This window comes from Pleurodeles waltl, chromosome 5, assembly GCF_031143425.1.
Source record: "Pleurodeles waltl isolate 20211129_DDA chromosome 5, aPleWal1.hap1.20221129, whole genome shotgun sequence".
Taxonomy (NCBI): Eukaryota; Metazoa; Chordata; class Amphibia; order Caudata; family Salamandridae; genus Pleurodeles; species Pleurodeles waltl.
The window spans coordinates 1,136,847,646-1,136,863,662 of NC_090444.1; the positions used below are offsets into that span (position 1 = coordinate 1,136,847,646).

General features: G+C 44.3%; 1 protein-coding gene across 4 annotated transcripts in view; it reads left to right on the forward strand.

Annotated features, from left to right (window-relative positions):
• The window catches only part of LOC138296317 (amine sulfotransferase-like), a 511,069-nt gene that overhangs the window by 306,970 nt on the left and 188,082 nt on the right, over positions 1–16,017 (forward strand). For all 4 annotated transcript variants that reach the window (XM_069235350.1, XM_069235353.1, XM_069235351.1 and 1 more), the window contains one exon: positions 12,642–12,768. In XM_069235350.1, coding sequence (XP_069091451.1) covers positions 12,642–12,768 — 127 coding nt within the window. The remainder of the gene's footprint in view (positions 1–12,641; positions 12,769–16,017) is intronic.

The window sequence follows — 16,017 nt, forward strand, 5'->3', positions numbered from 1 at the left end:
TACAGGCTGTCTGAAAAGTATGCACTAAGCCCAACTGTCACTCTGCCCAGACGTGGATTGGAGTTAAACACCAGTGTCATAAGCACAGAGAAATGCTCACTTTCTAGAAGTGGCATTTTTGTAATAGTAATACAAAATACACCTACACCAGTAGGTAGCATTTCTTACCTCCATTACAATCATACCAAACATGCCTGCGCTACCCCTCATAAATTAGACAATACCACTTACACATAAGGCAGGGCATTTCCAATGCAATCCTATGAGAAGGCAGCACTCACAGCAGTGAGAAACCAAATAGGCTGTTTGTCACTACCAGAAAAGGCCACATTACTAGGCACGTGTCCTGCCCTCTACATACATGGCACCCTACCCATAGGGCTAGCTAGGACGTACCTTAGGGGTGACTTACATGTAGTTAAAGGGGAGTTCTGAGCCTGGCTAGTAAATTTAGATGCCAGGTCCCTGTGGCAGAAAACTGCGCACACAGGCCCTGCGCTAGCAGGCCTGAGACAGGTTTGAAAGGCTACTTCAGTGGGTGGCGCAAGTAGTGCTGCAGGCCCACTAGTAGCATTTAATTTTCAGGCCCTGGGTATAGGGATATCACTTTACAAGGGACTTATAGGTAAATTAAATATACCAATTAGAAATAAGCCAGTCATACCAATTTTACAAGGAAGAGCACATGCACTTTAGCACTGATTGGCAGTGAAAAGGTGCTCAGTCATAACGTCAACCAACAAGGGTCAGAAAAATAAGGAGGAAAAAGGCAAAATGTTTGGGAAATGACCCTGTAAAAGGGCCAGCACTAACAGGCTGGAATTGGAGAGATGACAATAATGCATTTCCCCTGGGCTAGTGACCTTTCTTTAATGACAGCCATCTGAACAGCAGTGGGAATTTTCTCAGTGGGAGCAAAGCGTTGTTCTGCTAATGAATACAAATGTGATTTGTATGCAATCAGGACTGTCTGAACCTCATTGAAAGTTGCATAGGTGAAACCAATGGCACCAGCAATTATCTGATGACCAGATGTGTTTTGTTGTCCCTTCTATGTAAATGTTGTGCTGCAAGCATGTCTGTTTGCAAAGCTCTGAGAATGCCTGTGTGTCATATAAGGGTTTTATGCATGACGCATAATGAGGAATGTAAGTTCTGCCAAACTTTAGGTAGCCCAATAGGGATTGTAGTTTTCTAATTGTATTTGGAGGTTGTAACGGTACACATTTTTCCTAGAATTGTGGCGCTAGGCTCTCTCTTCACTTGATAGCTTATATCCCAGAAACAGGATGCTAAGGAAGGCTATTTTAGTTTTTTTTAAATTTAATTTGTAGCCGAACTCAGCAAATCCCACAACAATGCGGGATACCATCCTTAAATGTTGCAGCAATTCATCATCCATGAGGTAAATATCAACTACATCGGACAATGCTTCAGGGTCTATGTCATGCAATATTGAAGTCACATGAGCTGCGAACAGTCCTGGACTGTTCTTGTACCCCTGGGGTAAACAACAGAATTTTTTTCTGGGAGCCTAGGGCGCTGAAACTTTTAAGTCTCTACTCTCGGGCGCTATTTTTTGGCAGAAGGAACCATTGGAAATGTCCAGTGTTGTTTTTTATTTTTTACGCACTATGTTGTTCATGAGTGCTATGCTATGTGAGTTTTGTATAGCGTATGTGTATGTATGACTGGTTAAAAGTCTGTAGTCTAAGACTATTCTGTACGAATGGTCTGGTTTATCTACTGGGAATGAGGGATTATTCATTGGTGAGACACAGGGTTCAATTACGCCCTGATACTCCAGTTGTGTGAGGATTTCCCTCGCGGGTGCTTTAGCATCATGTTTTATTGGATACTGGGGTTGATTTTTTTATAGGGATTACATGGTAGGGGGAATCTTTATCCCATCCAATGCGGTTGTGATATAACGAGGGTGCCTGCCCCAATGCCCAATCGATGGCAAAGGATTCTGCAAGCTCCCCGGGAACAAGGGGCGAGAAAGAAGATTTGATCATCTTCCCCATAAGGGCAGGTATAGACAAGTTAAGGTGGCCAATCTCTTTCAGCCAGTAGAATATCATATATGTTTACGACGGGGTCTCAAAAGAGTGCATCGATTGTGCACTCAATGTCTCCTTCTAACTGTAGGATACTTTTTATGGCTTTTTTAGCTGAAATAAAACAAAGAACTGACAGTGACTAAACTGTATTGTTACTTTGTACACCCTATCAGGAATGAAGACACGCATGTTCGCAGTCTCTACTTGTAGGAAGTCATCAGTTGCTTTCACCTCCAGATGCTCTAGGAGATTCTGGCGAACTATTGTGACCTCTGCCGTGCTGTCTAATAGCACTAATGCCCACCTCTTGTTCTTCAATATAGTCCTCTTCTTGAGTGACATTTTGGACTGCAACTGCTGCCACCTTTTTCTTTTTGAATTGGGGTTTTTGTTGTGGAAGTTTCTCTTCTTTTTTTACAGAACCTTCTGTAGAAAGTTGTGATTCCTGTCTCGGTTTCACATACTCAGTTGTTTGCACTGACCATCCACCTCTCTCACTGTGTTTTTCCGGTGAGTCCTGAAAGGAACAAGATTGGCATGTATCAGTATATTGCTATCAGGTGTTTTTATATTATCCCCATTTCTGAGATTATATCTATTCTGTGAGGACTCCGTATGCGGAGATTCTCCCCTTTCTTTTTTAGATGTCTGTTGTTTTTTATCTCAACGTTTCTTAGTACCCTCAGGAGCTTGCTTGTTAGAATCTTTATTAGCTTTACCTTGGATTTGTGGTTTTGTTGGTCTGGCCCCCAGACTATCTTGACCAATACTAGAGTAGGTCTCTGCGATAAGCTTTAACACCTCACATTCTTGATCCTGTGATCCGGGAGCCACATGAGCGACGCTAGTGCAACTGCTTCCCCTTTAAGGTTACTTTCATATAACTGAGAAAACTGTGGCAAAGTTGCCCATTAGTTGCATCCCCAAGTCCAGGGCCAGGGCAGCCCCGTATTCATCTTGAATTTGTCTCAACAGTTCCGGTAAATTGGCAAGTGTCGGTGTACCCTGTGTGGTAGTATAGAGAGTGGCAAATACCGTGCCCCATGTATTACAATTATCTATGGTGGGAACCATCCCAAATGGCAAGCATGTAGTTAATATTCTGTGTTTATCCTGAGGTCCTGTATGGGGAAATACTGCTTCCAGCGCATTTATTTTTTGAGCTAACCAAAACGGAATCTCGTCTCATTTGGCGGGTACTTTACCCATGATCGAATATACAGTTGCAGTATTAATGCCTGGTGTTATTGCATGTGGTTGCACTAGTGCAGCACATGCTGGGTTTGTATTTAATGTTTGCCTTACTCACTGTACTAAACGTCTGTATATTGCCATCAGATCAGCATATAGGCAAAAGACTTCAGCTACCGTTAAGTATGCTGCAGCAGGGTGAGGTTTATAAGTGGCCAATAAAGGCCAGATAGGACCATCATTACTTAGAGGACCTAACCTAACGTGTACAATTGTGTGGGGTAAGGTGCCATCAAGCCAACTATTATGTTCTTGGTAAGATAGAGGTATTTCTAGAAATGCATGTGCTCTGTATTGTGCAGGTACGTGTGCAGGTGTATAGTGATGAAATGTATTAGTGTTCCCATCAACTGCTGGCAATGTGACCCAGGAATAAAAAAATTCTGTTCTATAGGCTGGGTGAGCCTCAACAACAAACGTGACTGGACCCCCCTCGGTCGGTAGGCCATGTGCCAATAAATGTGCAGGAATGGGTGGTCGCATATTGACTGCAATTGCTACCTCTTGTGGATTCGCCATAATAAATTATAAATTTAGTTCAGAGATAAGCACACCAGATGGGGATTATCCTTTTAATGGTTCACGCTTGAACAACCTACAGCATTAGTTTGGTACTTCCCTCTTAGCTGAGGAGGAAAATCCTCAATACCACAGATGTCTCCTCTGTATATAGTACTGAGGTGTCTTTGTATGTGGTGTGACAGAGATACTCAGGAGGACCCGAAAATTAGAGCCTGACCAAACGTTGGAGGCGCCATGTTATGTAGCTCTCATTATTCTAATGAAAATACTGGATTTGAGCGGCAGAATCGCCTGCGGGGTGGGAGACTGAGTCTTACCCACTACAGGTGACACCTGTCGCCCCAATCCGGGTTTTGCTCCGGCTAACTAGCAGTGTCTCATCTCTACCCAAAAGCAGGAATGATTGGGCTGCCGAGCGCATTGATTCCTCAGGGAAAACGTGGTCACTCAGATCGCATCCGTTTTTATCAGTTACATTGGTCTCACATATACAAGGACAATCAGAGGCAGTATATGTTTCAATAAGGTTTTTAATGAAGCAACTGCATCTTAGATGATAAAGCATGTACTGTAATAACCCGGATGATAAAGCATGACAGGATTAAAATTGTGACAAGGAGAGTGAAGCATAGAAATAATGCTACCATATTGTCACTAGACTCAATAGACTAATTCCTACCTAGGTTATATTAGAGCACAGCATGTTAAGCTCTAGTTCTGCCCTTCAGGTTTCCCTGGGAAGGCGTCATCCCCCATACCCGTGCAAAGGCCTGAAGTCTGCATAAGCAGCTTTAGTGAAGCGTTCAGCAATCAACATATAGTCGTGGTCATCAGGCTGGAATCTCCCTCTAACGAGTATGGGATAGAGAAGTGTTTTTATAATAAAACAGCAGATGTTCTGTGAAATGTCCCTACGTAAGTATGTGTATGTGAAAATGTCCCTACGTAAGTATGTGTATGTTTCTATGAATACCAGAGACAAAGCGTTACCACGTTTACCAGCAACCTATCTTACTGCAACCTTGAGAGAAGCACAGAGTGAAAGAAATGTCTTGCGTAAGAACGCAGTGCTCAAAAGACCGCAAATGTGGCTATTGTTAAAATAATAAATAAAGCTGAATAAAATATATGTTATGTTATGTTATTTTTATTTGTACCGCGCACAGCTGCCCCAGCAAAGGGGCGTCCCGGCGCTTTGAGAAGGTAAACACAACACAGCACTAAAAGCGGGCAAAAGAAGACAAAACACAACAGATAAGCTTAGACAAATAAAAAGGTCTTAATAGCCCGCCTAAACTGAAGGAGCTCATCAATGGCCCGAATTTGTGGAGGAAGAGAATTCCACCAACTCGCTGCCAGGACTCGAAAAGAGCGGCCCCCAATTCTGCTCAGCTTAAAGCGCGGAACCACTGCTAAGTTCTGGCCTAACGATCTAAGAGTGCGAGAGGGAACATAAGGAATCAGCAATTTCTCCATGATTTGCGGGGAAGTACCCTTTAAGATTTTAAATGCAAAACAGAGAACCTTAAATCTAATCCTCTGCTGCACAGGGAGCCAGTGGAGAGAGCGCAGAGTATTGGACACCGAACATCGCCTGGGGAGACCAGTCACCAGTCGGGCCGCAGCGTTTTGAACCCGCTGGAGCCGCCGAAATTCTGACTGGTTTATCCCCGCCAGTAGGGAGTTGGCATAGTCCAACCTAGACAGCACTGATGCTTGAACCACCAGCTGTCTTGTAGGTGCATCAAAGAATTTGAGGATAGGTCGAAGTCCTCTGATGATGCCATAGCAAGAAGCCGCCACCTTCTTGGTATGACAGATGAAACTCAGAGAAGAATCAAACCATACCCCCAAGTTTTTTATCTCTGCCGCTGGGAGGGGAGTCACACCCAACTCCGAAGGCCACCATTTATCATCCCACAAAACCACCTGTTTACCAACCACCATAATCTCCGTCTTTTTGGTGTTTAACTGGAGACAGTTGGATTTCATCCAGTTAGCCACTTCCCGCAGACCATCACAAAACCTGGGAGCCTCCAGGTCTGAGTCCCCACTCAGTGTGACCGCCAGCTGCGTATCATCTGCGTAGGATACCATGGTTAGGCCCCACCGCTTGACGACCGCAGCCAACGGTCTCACATACAGATTGAAAAGGGTGGAACTCAGTGAAGACCCCTGTGGGACTCCCTGGTCTAACGGGTAGAGTGACGACTTACCGGGCGGGATCGCCACCTGGAATGACCTATCCATAAGGAAGGAACGAAACCAGTGCAAGGCGGAGCCAGAAACGCCCACCTCCTCAAGACGCCGAATCAGAATTCCGTGCGAGACCGTGTCGAAGGCGGCACTAAGATCTAATAACAACAGTGCCGCCGTCCGACCGGAATCCATCACGGAGCGCAGATGCTCGACCATCGAGAGGAGGGCCGTCTCCGTACTATGACCCGCACGGAACCCGTTCTGGGTGGGATCAAGAATGTTAAACCTACCAAGGTGGTCTGTAAGAGTGGCATTCACATGGGCCTCTGCTATTTTCGTGGCCCAAGGAAGAAGGGAGATAGGGCGGTAGCTTTCAGGTTTAAGGGGGTCAAGGGTCGCCTTCTTCAGAATTGGCGTAACTACTGCCTGCTTCCATCTAACGGGAACCACTCCAGAAGAAAGAGACAGGTTGATCAAGGACAGTACCGGGGAGCGGCAAACCGGTGCCAGAGTCTTAAGTTGGGCGGGTTTCAACGGGTCAGCCGGAGAGCCAGACTTAATTTTGGTGCTGAGATAGTCAAACATCTCCAGAGATAAGGGGGGTAAGATGGAAAGACATTCCCCCTCACCTAAGGTGCGACCAACCTGCTCTAGCATCAGGGAACCCGTTGGGAAAGTGCGATAGATGGCTTGCACTTTTTCATGAAAGAAAGAGGCCAAACCCTCACAATGTGAATCCGAGCATATTTCCCCTGCAATTACTCTCTTCGCCATCAGGTCCTTTAATACTTTAAAAATAAGTTTCGATGGATTGGTAGAATTCTGAAACTGTTGAGCATAAAAGGAGGCACGAGTTTGACACACTGCCCTGTGATAAATCTTGATTTTAGCAAGATAACATATTTTCAGATCAGAGTCATATGACTTCCTCCATAATCTTTCGGCCTGTCTACAGACCCTCTTAAGAGATGCCAAGGAAGTGGCATACCAAGGGCTCGGCTCCTTCCGGTGACACTTAGACCAACACATAGGAATCAGAGAATCGAGGGCACCAGAAATCCACTCACAGAAGGAGTCGTATCCACAATCGACCTCAGTGAGCGGACCTAAAGGAGCCTTCTCGAGCTGATGATAAAAATCCTCCAGACTTAATTTGTTCCAGTGTCGTTTAAGAACAAATCTATCCTGAGATACAAAAGGAGAGTCAGACAGAGAGCATGCCATTTTCACCAGCATGTGGTCTGTCCAGACCAACTGAGAGGAACCAAGAACTCTGAGACCTTCTAAATTTGTGAAGAACGGGTCAAGAATATGACCACCTTTATGTGTGGGGAAGGTAATCATCTGCGAGAGCTGTAAAGCCTCAAGATCCGCCAAAAAGCTCCTAATAGTAGGTAAGGAAGGACAGTCCAAATGGAGATTAAGATCTCCCACAACATTAAAATTTGCGCATCCTAGTGCCTCTATGCTAATATACTCAGGAAGAGTAGCCCTAAAAACAGAATCACAGCCCGGAGGCCGGTAAATTAATAACCCAGAGAAGGTAAACTGATGACTAAACGCTATTTTAAATAGGGCACCCTCATACCCCAAAAGTTCAGCGGCTTTCCACTGACAGGGATAACGCCGTTTGGTGGCCATCGCAATACCTCCACCTCTAGTCGTACGATTTAAAGTAAAAATAGCATATTCTGGGGGAAAAGCTAAGTTAGTTATCGAGGAGTCAGAGTCCTGGAGCCACGTTTCCGTCAGAAAAAGCACATCCGGCGAACCATCAGCAAGAAGGTCGTAAATCTCCTGATACTGCTTTACCACAGATCTGACGTTTAAGCTCCAGATACTCAAGTCCCGTTGTCCTATCCTCTTTACAGCAGGCCCTAAGGAGCGTATAAGGGAGGGGGGTTCCAATGACCATACACCGCACCTACAGTGATATGGGCCACACAACGGGCCTACAGGCGAACACTCGCAACGTGTACATTGATCCCGAAGGGCCAGTAAATCGGACCTACTATAGGTTCTCAAACGAACAGTCATGATTACCAGGTCCAGAGTTCTGCCACGAGCCGCGCTTCCTTATCTAGGGTAAAGTGCACAGCTGCAGGCCTGGTCATGCTAAAATCGCATGCATGGAGCTATAACTAAAATGGCTTCACAACAGCATCATTAGCATGGTCTCCCCTAACTTTTTGCCTCTACTTCCCAAGTTGCTTCTGTTTGCTGTTTTTGTTTGCTCTGGACACTTTACCACTGCTGACCAGTGCTAAAGTGTAAGTGTTCCCTGTATAAATTGTATGTGTACATTGGTTTATCCATGATTGGCATATTTGATTTACTAGTAAATCCCTAGTAAAGTGCACTAGAGGTGCCCAGGGCCTGTAATTCAAATGCTACTAGTGGGCCTGTAGCACTAGTTGTGCCACCCACATCAGTAGCCCTTTAAGCATGGCTCAGACCTGCCACTGCAGTGTCTGTGTGTGCAGTTTTAAACTGCCATTTTAACTTGCCAAGTGTACCCACTTGCCAGGCCTAAACCCCCCCTGCAGGGTGCAGTATATGTTAAAGGTGGAACATGTACTTAAAAGGTGTTTTACATGTCCTGACAGTGAAATACTGCCAGCTTCGGTTTTTACTGTTGCAAGGCCTTTCTCTCACATAGGTTAACATGGGGGCTGCCTTTAAATGGGATTAAAGCGAAGATTCCCTTTGGAAGCAGATACAAATACGGAGTTAGGGTCTCTGAACTCACAATTTCAAAATACATCTTTTAGTGAAGTTGGTTTTTAGATTGTGTGTTTGAAAGTGCCACATTTAGAAACTGGGTATTTTCTTGCTTAAACCATTCTGTGACTCTGTCTGTTTGTGGATCCCCTGTCTGGGTCTGTTTGACAGTTGGGCTGTTTGCACCTCTCCTCTAGACAGTGACACAAAGTGAGCTGGGGTGTAGCCTGCCTATCCTGATGGGCCATCTGGGCTGAGGGTAGGAGAGGAGTGGTCACTTACACCAGAAAGGGCTGTGCCTGCCCTCACACAATGCAGTCTCCAAACCCCTGGTGTGTGTCTGGGGCCTGGCTGGGCAAGACAGGATCTTGAAAACAACAGGGACTTCTCTTTGAAGTAGGCCTACTTCAGAGGCAGAAAGGGGTATTAGAGCACCCAAAACCCCTGAAAATTAGATTAATTCTGGAACCAAGAGGAACCTCTCCCCGGGAGAAGAGCTGGAGAAGCTGGGAGGAGTACTGCCCCTTTGCCTCTGACTGTGCTTTGCTTGGTTGGCCTGCAGTAGCTGCTTCTGCCTGAGAGAGGACAGACTGACTTTTGAGTGACTTCCCACTGGTGAAGAATCTCCAAGGGCTTGAAGTGAGCTTGCCTCCTGTTGTTGAAGTCTCAGGGACATCAAAGACTTATCTCTGCCAGCACCTGGACTTTCTGAGAGTCCTGCCAAGTGGTGTCCTAACCTGTCTCTGGGCCTGGGTGGTGAAGCTGGTGGAAAAGGACAGAAATATATGCAAAGACTACCGTCCAGAGAAACTTTCGATGCACCACCTGCCTTGCGGCTGATAAGCTACACGCTGACTGCCTTGCGGCTTATATCAATGCTTTACCTGCATTGCAGCAAGGAGATTGATGCAACGTGGCTGGAGAAATGACACGCAACACCCTCAGCGGCTGCTGTTAACGAGGCAAGCCCCCATGCAGCGCAGTTTTTTGACACCGTGCGACCGGATTGCAAAGCAACATCACTGGGCACGGAAAATCAATGCAAAGCCTGCCTGGGCCCGAGGTGCCCGTCCGGGATTGACTCATCACTCTCTTGTGGGAGAGAAGAAACGGCGCAAGCCAACCCGACCGGAGGAGGAACGATGCACGGTCTCATTTGCGAGTGAGTAATTGACTCATTGCTGGTTTTTTTTGACACACGCTCGTCCGTGCAGCTTAATTTTGATGGTACCAAAGTACTTTTGTGCAGTAACAGAATTCTCACTGTTTTCTAATGTTTAAGACTCTTATTATTTAAAAAATTCATATTTTGACATGTGTGTGTTGGATTTTTGTTGTTTTGCTCTTGTTTTGTTTAGATAAATAGAACCACTTTCCTCGGGGCAAATCCATTAAAAACATATGTGTGAGACTTCAGGGCTGTCTCTAAACTAATACAAAAAATGGAAAAAAACACGCTCTGAACAACAATATAAAGAATATGTACAATACCATAAAATACTATTGACAGAGTAAGGTAAGCTGGAGTAGAAAAGATGCCAACACCAGAGACATATATGATAGTCAGATACATTATACAAGGTTCCTTCACCAGTGTTTAACAGTTATACTTACATCATCAAGTTCCCAGCATGCAACAAATAATTAAGTGCATTGTACAAGAGAGAAGAATACTCACTGCTTGCCACAACATTATTCCATGACTTATATCCTTGCTACTGCTATCATATAGGGGTTTAAAATACTGCACAATTGATACTGTGCACTTGAGAAAGACATAATTGTCCCATCAAATATGCAAATAACGCAAAACGTAACCCTGATGCAAAAGATGGCACCGAAACCACCTACCTTCCTTTTACTACGAATGCACACGGTACCACAAATAACTTCTTAAGGTATCGAAAACTGCATGGATGGGAGCTTGCTGCAGGCAATGTTTGTTTTAATATCAGGAAAATTAACTGTAAAAACCGACCCAGTAGACCAATAATCCAACCCACAAACAGCCAAAATACTGGTCCACACTCTAGCCTGTCAGACCAGCCCTTCTGGCACTGCAAGATTGCCCGATAGGCCAGTCCAACCTTGTTTTCATACTGGGACATTCCAGGGACCCGCTGCTTTTTAAAGTGCCCACAATGCTAGAGCGTGACTCTTATACAAAGACTGCACAAGGGAGAGTGGAAGTCTCATGCAAGCTGTTGTTTTATAAAACCTCCAGCCAGGTCCTCAAAGAAAGTATTGAAAAGTACAAAAGATTTGCAAAATCAGAACTCTTGGGAAATGCAGGAGTTGATACTAGGCAGCTGCCAGCCCTGTCACTACAGATTGTCATTGTTGGACCTTTTTGGTCTTTATACTTCTTATGCAGGTTGCATCTCACTCAGATGTTTTTAATAATTGTGAGAAAGGGCTCGTCACCATTTTGATGCATGAGCTACTGCCATGATAGGATCGGCAGTGGCAGCACTTATATGATGTGGAAACTGGGTGTGTGGGAAATCCTGGCATTAGTTACCAACATAGGCATTCTTACTTAATTAAAAAGTCTTCTTTGAGCTCTGTGATTTAGACTTAAAGAATGGTTATTCTTGAAGAAATCTGGAAAGCCAAAGCTTCCCTATGATCACTAGTGCTGCTGACTTCTTTAGATCTAGTGTACAGCTCTTCCCAGAGGTTTTCATGAGGTTATTTAGCACATGATCAATCTTCAAAGGACAATTGCAGTCATAGTGCCAGATTTAAGAAAAGTGGCGCTACATTACATGTAGTGTCATTCTTGGGGCCCCTTGCGCCCCCCCTACAGCCACCATGTGTGCGCTGTATTAAAAATACAGTGCACCATGGCACAGGGTAGGGGGTAACAGCTTCAGAATTTCTGCCACTATTGATGTACCATTCATGGTTACCGCCAAATCTTTGGGGCTAGCCCTGAACACTACACAGGGGCCCATTGAAAACAATGGCATGCCCCCTTTTAACGCCTGCTCTGATATTTTAGATTTCTTTGCACCATTTTGTGCCCCCCCCGGAGGGGGCCGCCACCTTTTCATACATTATGCCTGGAGTAGGCATAATGTGGCACAAGGGGTTACAAAGTGGGGCAATGCATGCATTCCCCACTTTGTAAATATGGTGCGGTGATTTTGGCCTTGTTGGGCCACATTAGAGTAAAAAAAATACGCTAATGTGGCATAAGAAGACACTAGGGGCTCTTAAATCTGCCCCATATTTCTTTAGAGACAGTCCTACATTCGCCCTTTTTACGAAAATAACCTTTGTATACGAAAATCTTTGGCGGGCTTAAGACAAATCAATTAATTGTTTTTTTTCAAGACAGAAAATGCTCATTCCCATGTACTGTGTAAACAAAAAACACTTTACACGTTTCAGGATAGTTAGACGCTACATGACTATGTGCAGATTCTCTGTTTCATATATTATGTATATTTCGCAATACAACTGTAAGCTTGGACTGTTTTTTGAAATTTTACAGCCATCACCAAAATATTTATACACAGCTCAAATAAATGCATATTGAATATAGCACGTAGCATATGCATATCTCTTTGCAGTTCAGACCTTTGCCGAACGTGCTTATCCCTGGTCTTATTGCTTTTTAAAATGTTGAGATTCACCTCTGTATTTCATGTTCCGCTATTTTATGTAGTCAACCCCTATTTTGTCCTTTGAATTGAACCTCGGAAATATATTGATAACTGTTTCATTATGACCTTCCAACTCCAAATTGTTCCACAGGCGAGGTAGATGAACCGACATTTCAGATGCATATGCTCAAGTTAGAAGGGGAAATCTGGCATTAATTTACTTTTGCTAAAAAGAACAGCTATTTACATTATTCTTTAATATGTGTTGTTGCAGGTTATCTACGTAACCAGAAACCCAAAAGATGTTTTAACTTCCTTTTACTATTTTGAAAAGTTGATACCTTCACTGACACCATCACCAACTTTTGAGCACTTCATGGAGAAAGCTTTGAACGGGGAAGGTAATTTTTAGTTAATTAATTTTTACTTTGTGATGACATTTATCTGATTTAAATATTCATGCAGGTGTTACCCACTCTTAACAGAACTCATTTTTCAAACCAGAGGAGATGTACCTAACTGGCATCATTTAAAATGTTTATTATGAGGAGCAGGAGATTGTAAATGGGGTCTTCTGAGTCGTGGTGCTAAAGTATAGGTATTGCATCAGTCTAAGGCAGACCCTTTTCCCATGTTCTCAGTTCTCAGACTGGTACCTCAACAAACAATTCAAAAAGCAGTCCAGGTCCCTGAGGACTGTAAGTGACTCAGTTTACACTGTTAAGTTAGTGCTTCGGGACTCATAGTTGTCAACCTGACTTCTTAAATTATCATAATCTGATCAATTTTGTTTTGAGGATGCATTACATTCAGATCTGTTATACTGTTCAAGGTGTTCTCCAAGTTCCAGACTCAGATTGCAATGCTAGTGATGAATGCTAAGTGAGTTGTCCAGAGCATGCAGTCCAAAGACACTGCACTCGCAAATAAAAGGAGGAGTCTGACAGTCTCCGCTGACTAGATCCCAAAAGACAATGCCATAACAGAAATTGGAACTGGAATATACCACTGTGACTCTCCTGGTAGATCAGTGCTTAATTGTGCAGGTGTGACTCACCGCACTCATTGTTGGGGACTGACACATATTTTTCCCGATTTGACTTTCACCTGAAGAAAAAGAGAGAAAACTAAAAAAATGTGAATAAAGGAGAAAGAGAACACGAAAGATGAAAAATAGTGACAAAGAAAGAAAGCAAGGATGAAAACGATCCAGAAAGAGTGAAATAAATAGGCAGGGACTGTCTGGTCGTGGGGGAAACAGGCATGAGCTGTAACAAAGACTTCACAGTCTTGGGACCCGATTCACAAAGATAAACTTACACTTCAGGGCTAAGTTTACTTTTGTGAATTGGGCCCTTAGACTTCAGGTCTAAATTTAGACTTAAAGTCTAAGTTTACCTTTGTGAATTAGGCAACTCTGATATTCGAAAGTGGTAGCGGTTGGCATCTGAGCAAACTTCAGACCACAGCTCTTAGTCTATAATTAATTAAGTACTGCGGTAGGCATGGGTGAGCATCTAAGTTTTATTCAAAGTAGGTGTCAGGGACAAGTATATTTACAGTTATCAGAGGTGCAATGAAGACTTTTAACAATATTTAATGTATTAGGAATATTTACACCATCAACAGTTTAATGTTCACAAAGTTTGAACACATCTCAAGTATTTCTCTTCACTGTTAATTAAGGTTTTTGGCCCATTTTTAAGGAAACTTAGCACCGCCTTTGCACCATTAATTCTTCCGCAAAAGTGGCGCTAACCTAGCTCCATATTTATATATATATTAATGCTAAATATGGCAAATAACAAAATATCACCCCACCTTGCATAGTTTAGTGAATATGATAAGCTAGGTAGGCATTCCCTCCCTGGCGCTAGCCCTCCAGTGTTATATTTATTGTCCGACGCAAAAATGATGCACATTAAGGAACCGGTTCCAAAAAATGACGCAAAGTCCAATTAGTATCAAAATTTAACGCCTGGTCAGACAAGGCACTAAAATGAGGCCCACACACTACTACATAAGGAAAACAGAAGGACTATTGGCAACCCCCTGGACAACATGGAATTGTTAATGCTCCAGCTTGGCACACGCCACAGATGACAGCGATGACAACAGGTCCTACCAGCACCACCACAGCAATCCCAAACACCAACACAGCAGCCACAAAAGCAGCGCAGAAGGCAGGAGAGGATATTTAGACAGCACACAACCATCCTTGCACTAAGGGAACACAATGTCATCAGGACCTACCGTCTGAAGCGGGAGACCATTGTATGCCTGCTGCACCACATTGCACTAGACATCACTGCAATGGTGGAAAGTGCAACAATTATTCCACCCATGACCAAACTCCTGGCTGTCCTCCATATGCTGGCATCAGGAACGTTCCAGACAACTGGCGCACAAGTAGGTGGCATCTCCCACCTATCCTTCTCGGGTTTCCTTCCAAAGGTTCTGGATGCAATCATACAACTCACACCTCACCACATCTGCTTCCCCAGCACCCAGCAACTGCAGCAGGAGATCAAGCAAGGTTCCTACCAAATTGCTGGGTTCCTGCATGTGCTGGGTGCAATGGACTGCACCCATGTCCAACTTGTACCACCTGTTGCAACAGAACATCTCTACAGGAACGGCAAACACACCCATTCTTTGAATGTGCAGGCCATTGTGGACCACTGTGAGCTCTTCACAAAAATCCTAGCCAAATATCCCGGCAGCGTCCATGATCCCTACATATTCTGGCACTCCACCATCAATGAGCTGTTCCAGGATTGACAATATGGCAATGGCCTTCTCCTAGGTAAGCCACCATAACAATCATTACACAGACAACACACCAAACTAGTAGGACAAACAATACATACACTACACTAACCACACATGGACAGGGGAACACAGATGTACTGACATCAATACATATGCCACATTACACTGCATTCAATGCACATCACACACACACACATACACCCATATATACATAATACAGCCACAACCTGACTGGCACACCACGTGAAGGACAGGTGGAGCTATGTCCCCTTTAAATACAGAAGCTGGGCCCAAACCACTACAAGTGTTCACATGATTGACAACTAAATACAGATCCTACACACATTACACCAAACAGGGAATAGCTCAGTGATGTGAATGCCATTGGCCATGTCAATGTGAAGGATGTCACATATAAGCACAGCTCCACATTTGTCATGGTGTAGAAGCCTCCGGTGACACCAATATCAAATGCCATCCAAGTGTGGTCATCACCAACCACATATCATCCAAACATACCAGATGTACCCATTGTTTCCACCTTCACCTGTTTGGTGCATTGTGCTGCAAACATAGAAATGCAACATCATCAGCCATGAAAGACCAAGGCCCTCATTACAACCTCGGCGGTCTTCCCAGAAGACCGCAGAGGCTGCGGGCGCCAAAATACCACAATTGCTGGCGGTATGTCTGGCTCCCTATTTTGACTTTTCCGCTGGGCCAGCGGAAAAGTGACATCAACATTGCTGCCGGCTCGTAATAGAGCCGGCGGCAATGCTGATGTGCACCGGGTGCAGTTGCACCTGTCGCACATTTCACTGCCTGAAATCCGGGCAGTGAAAAGCACGATGAGGCTATGCCTGGGGGCACCTGCACTG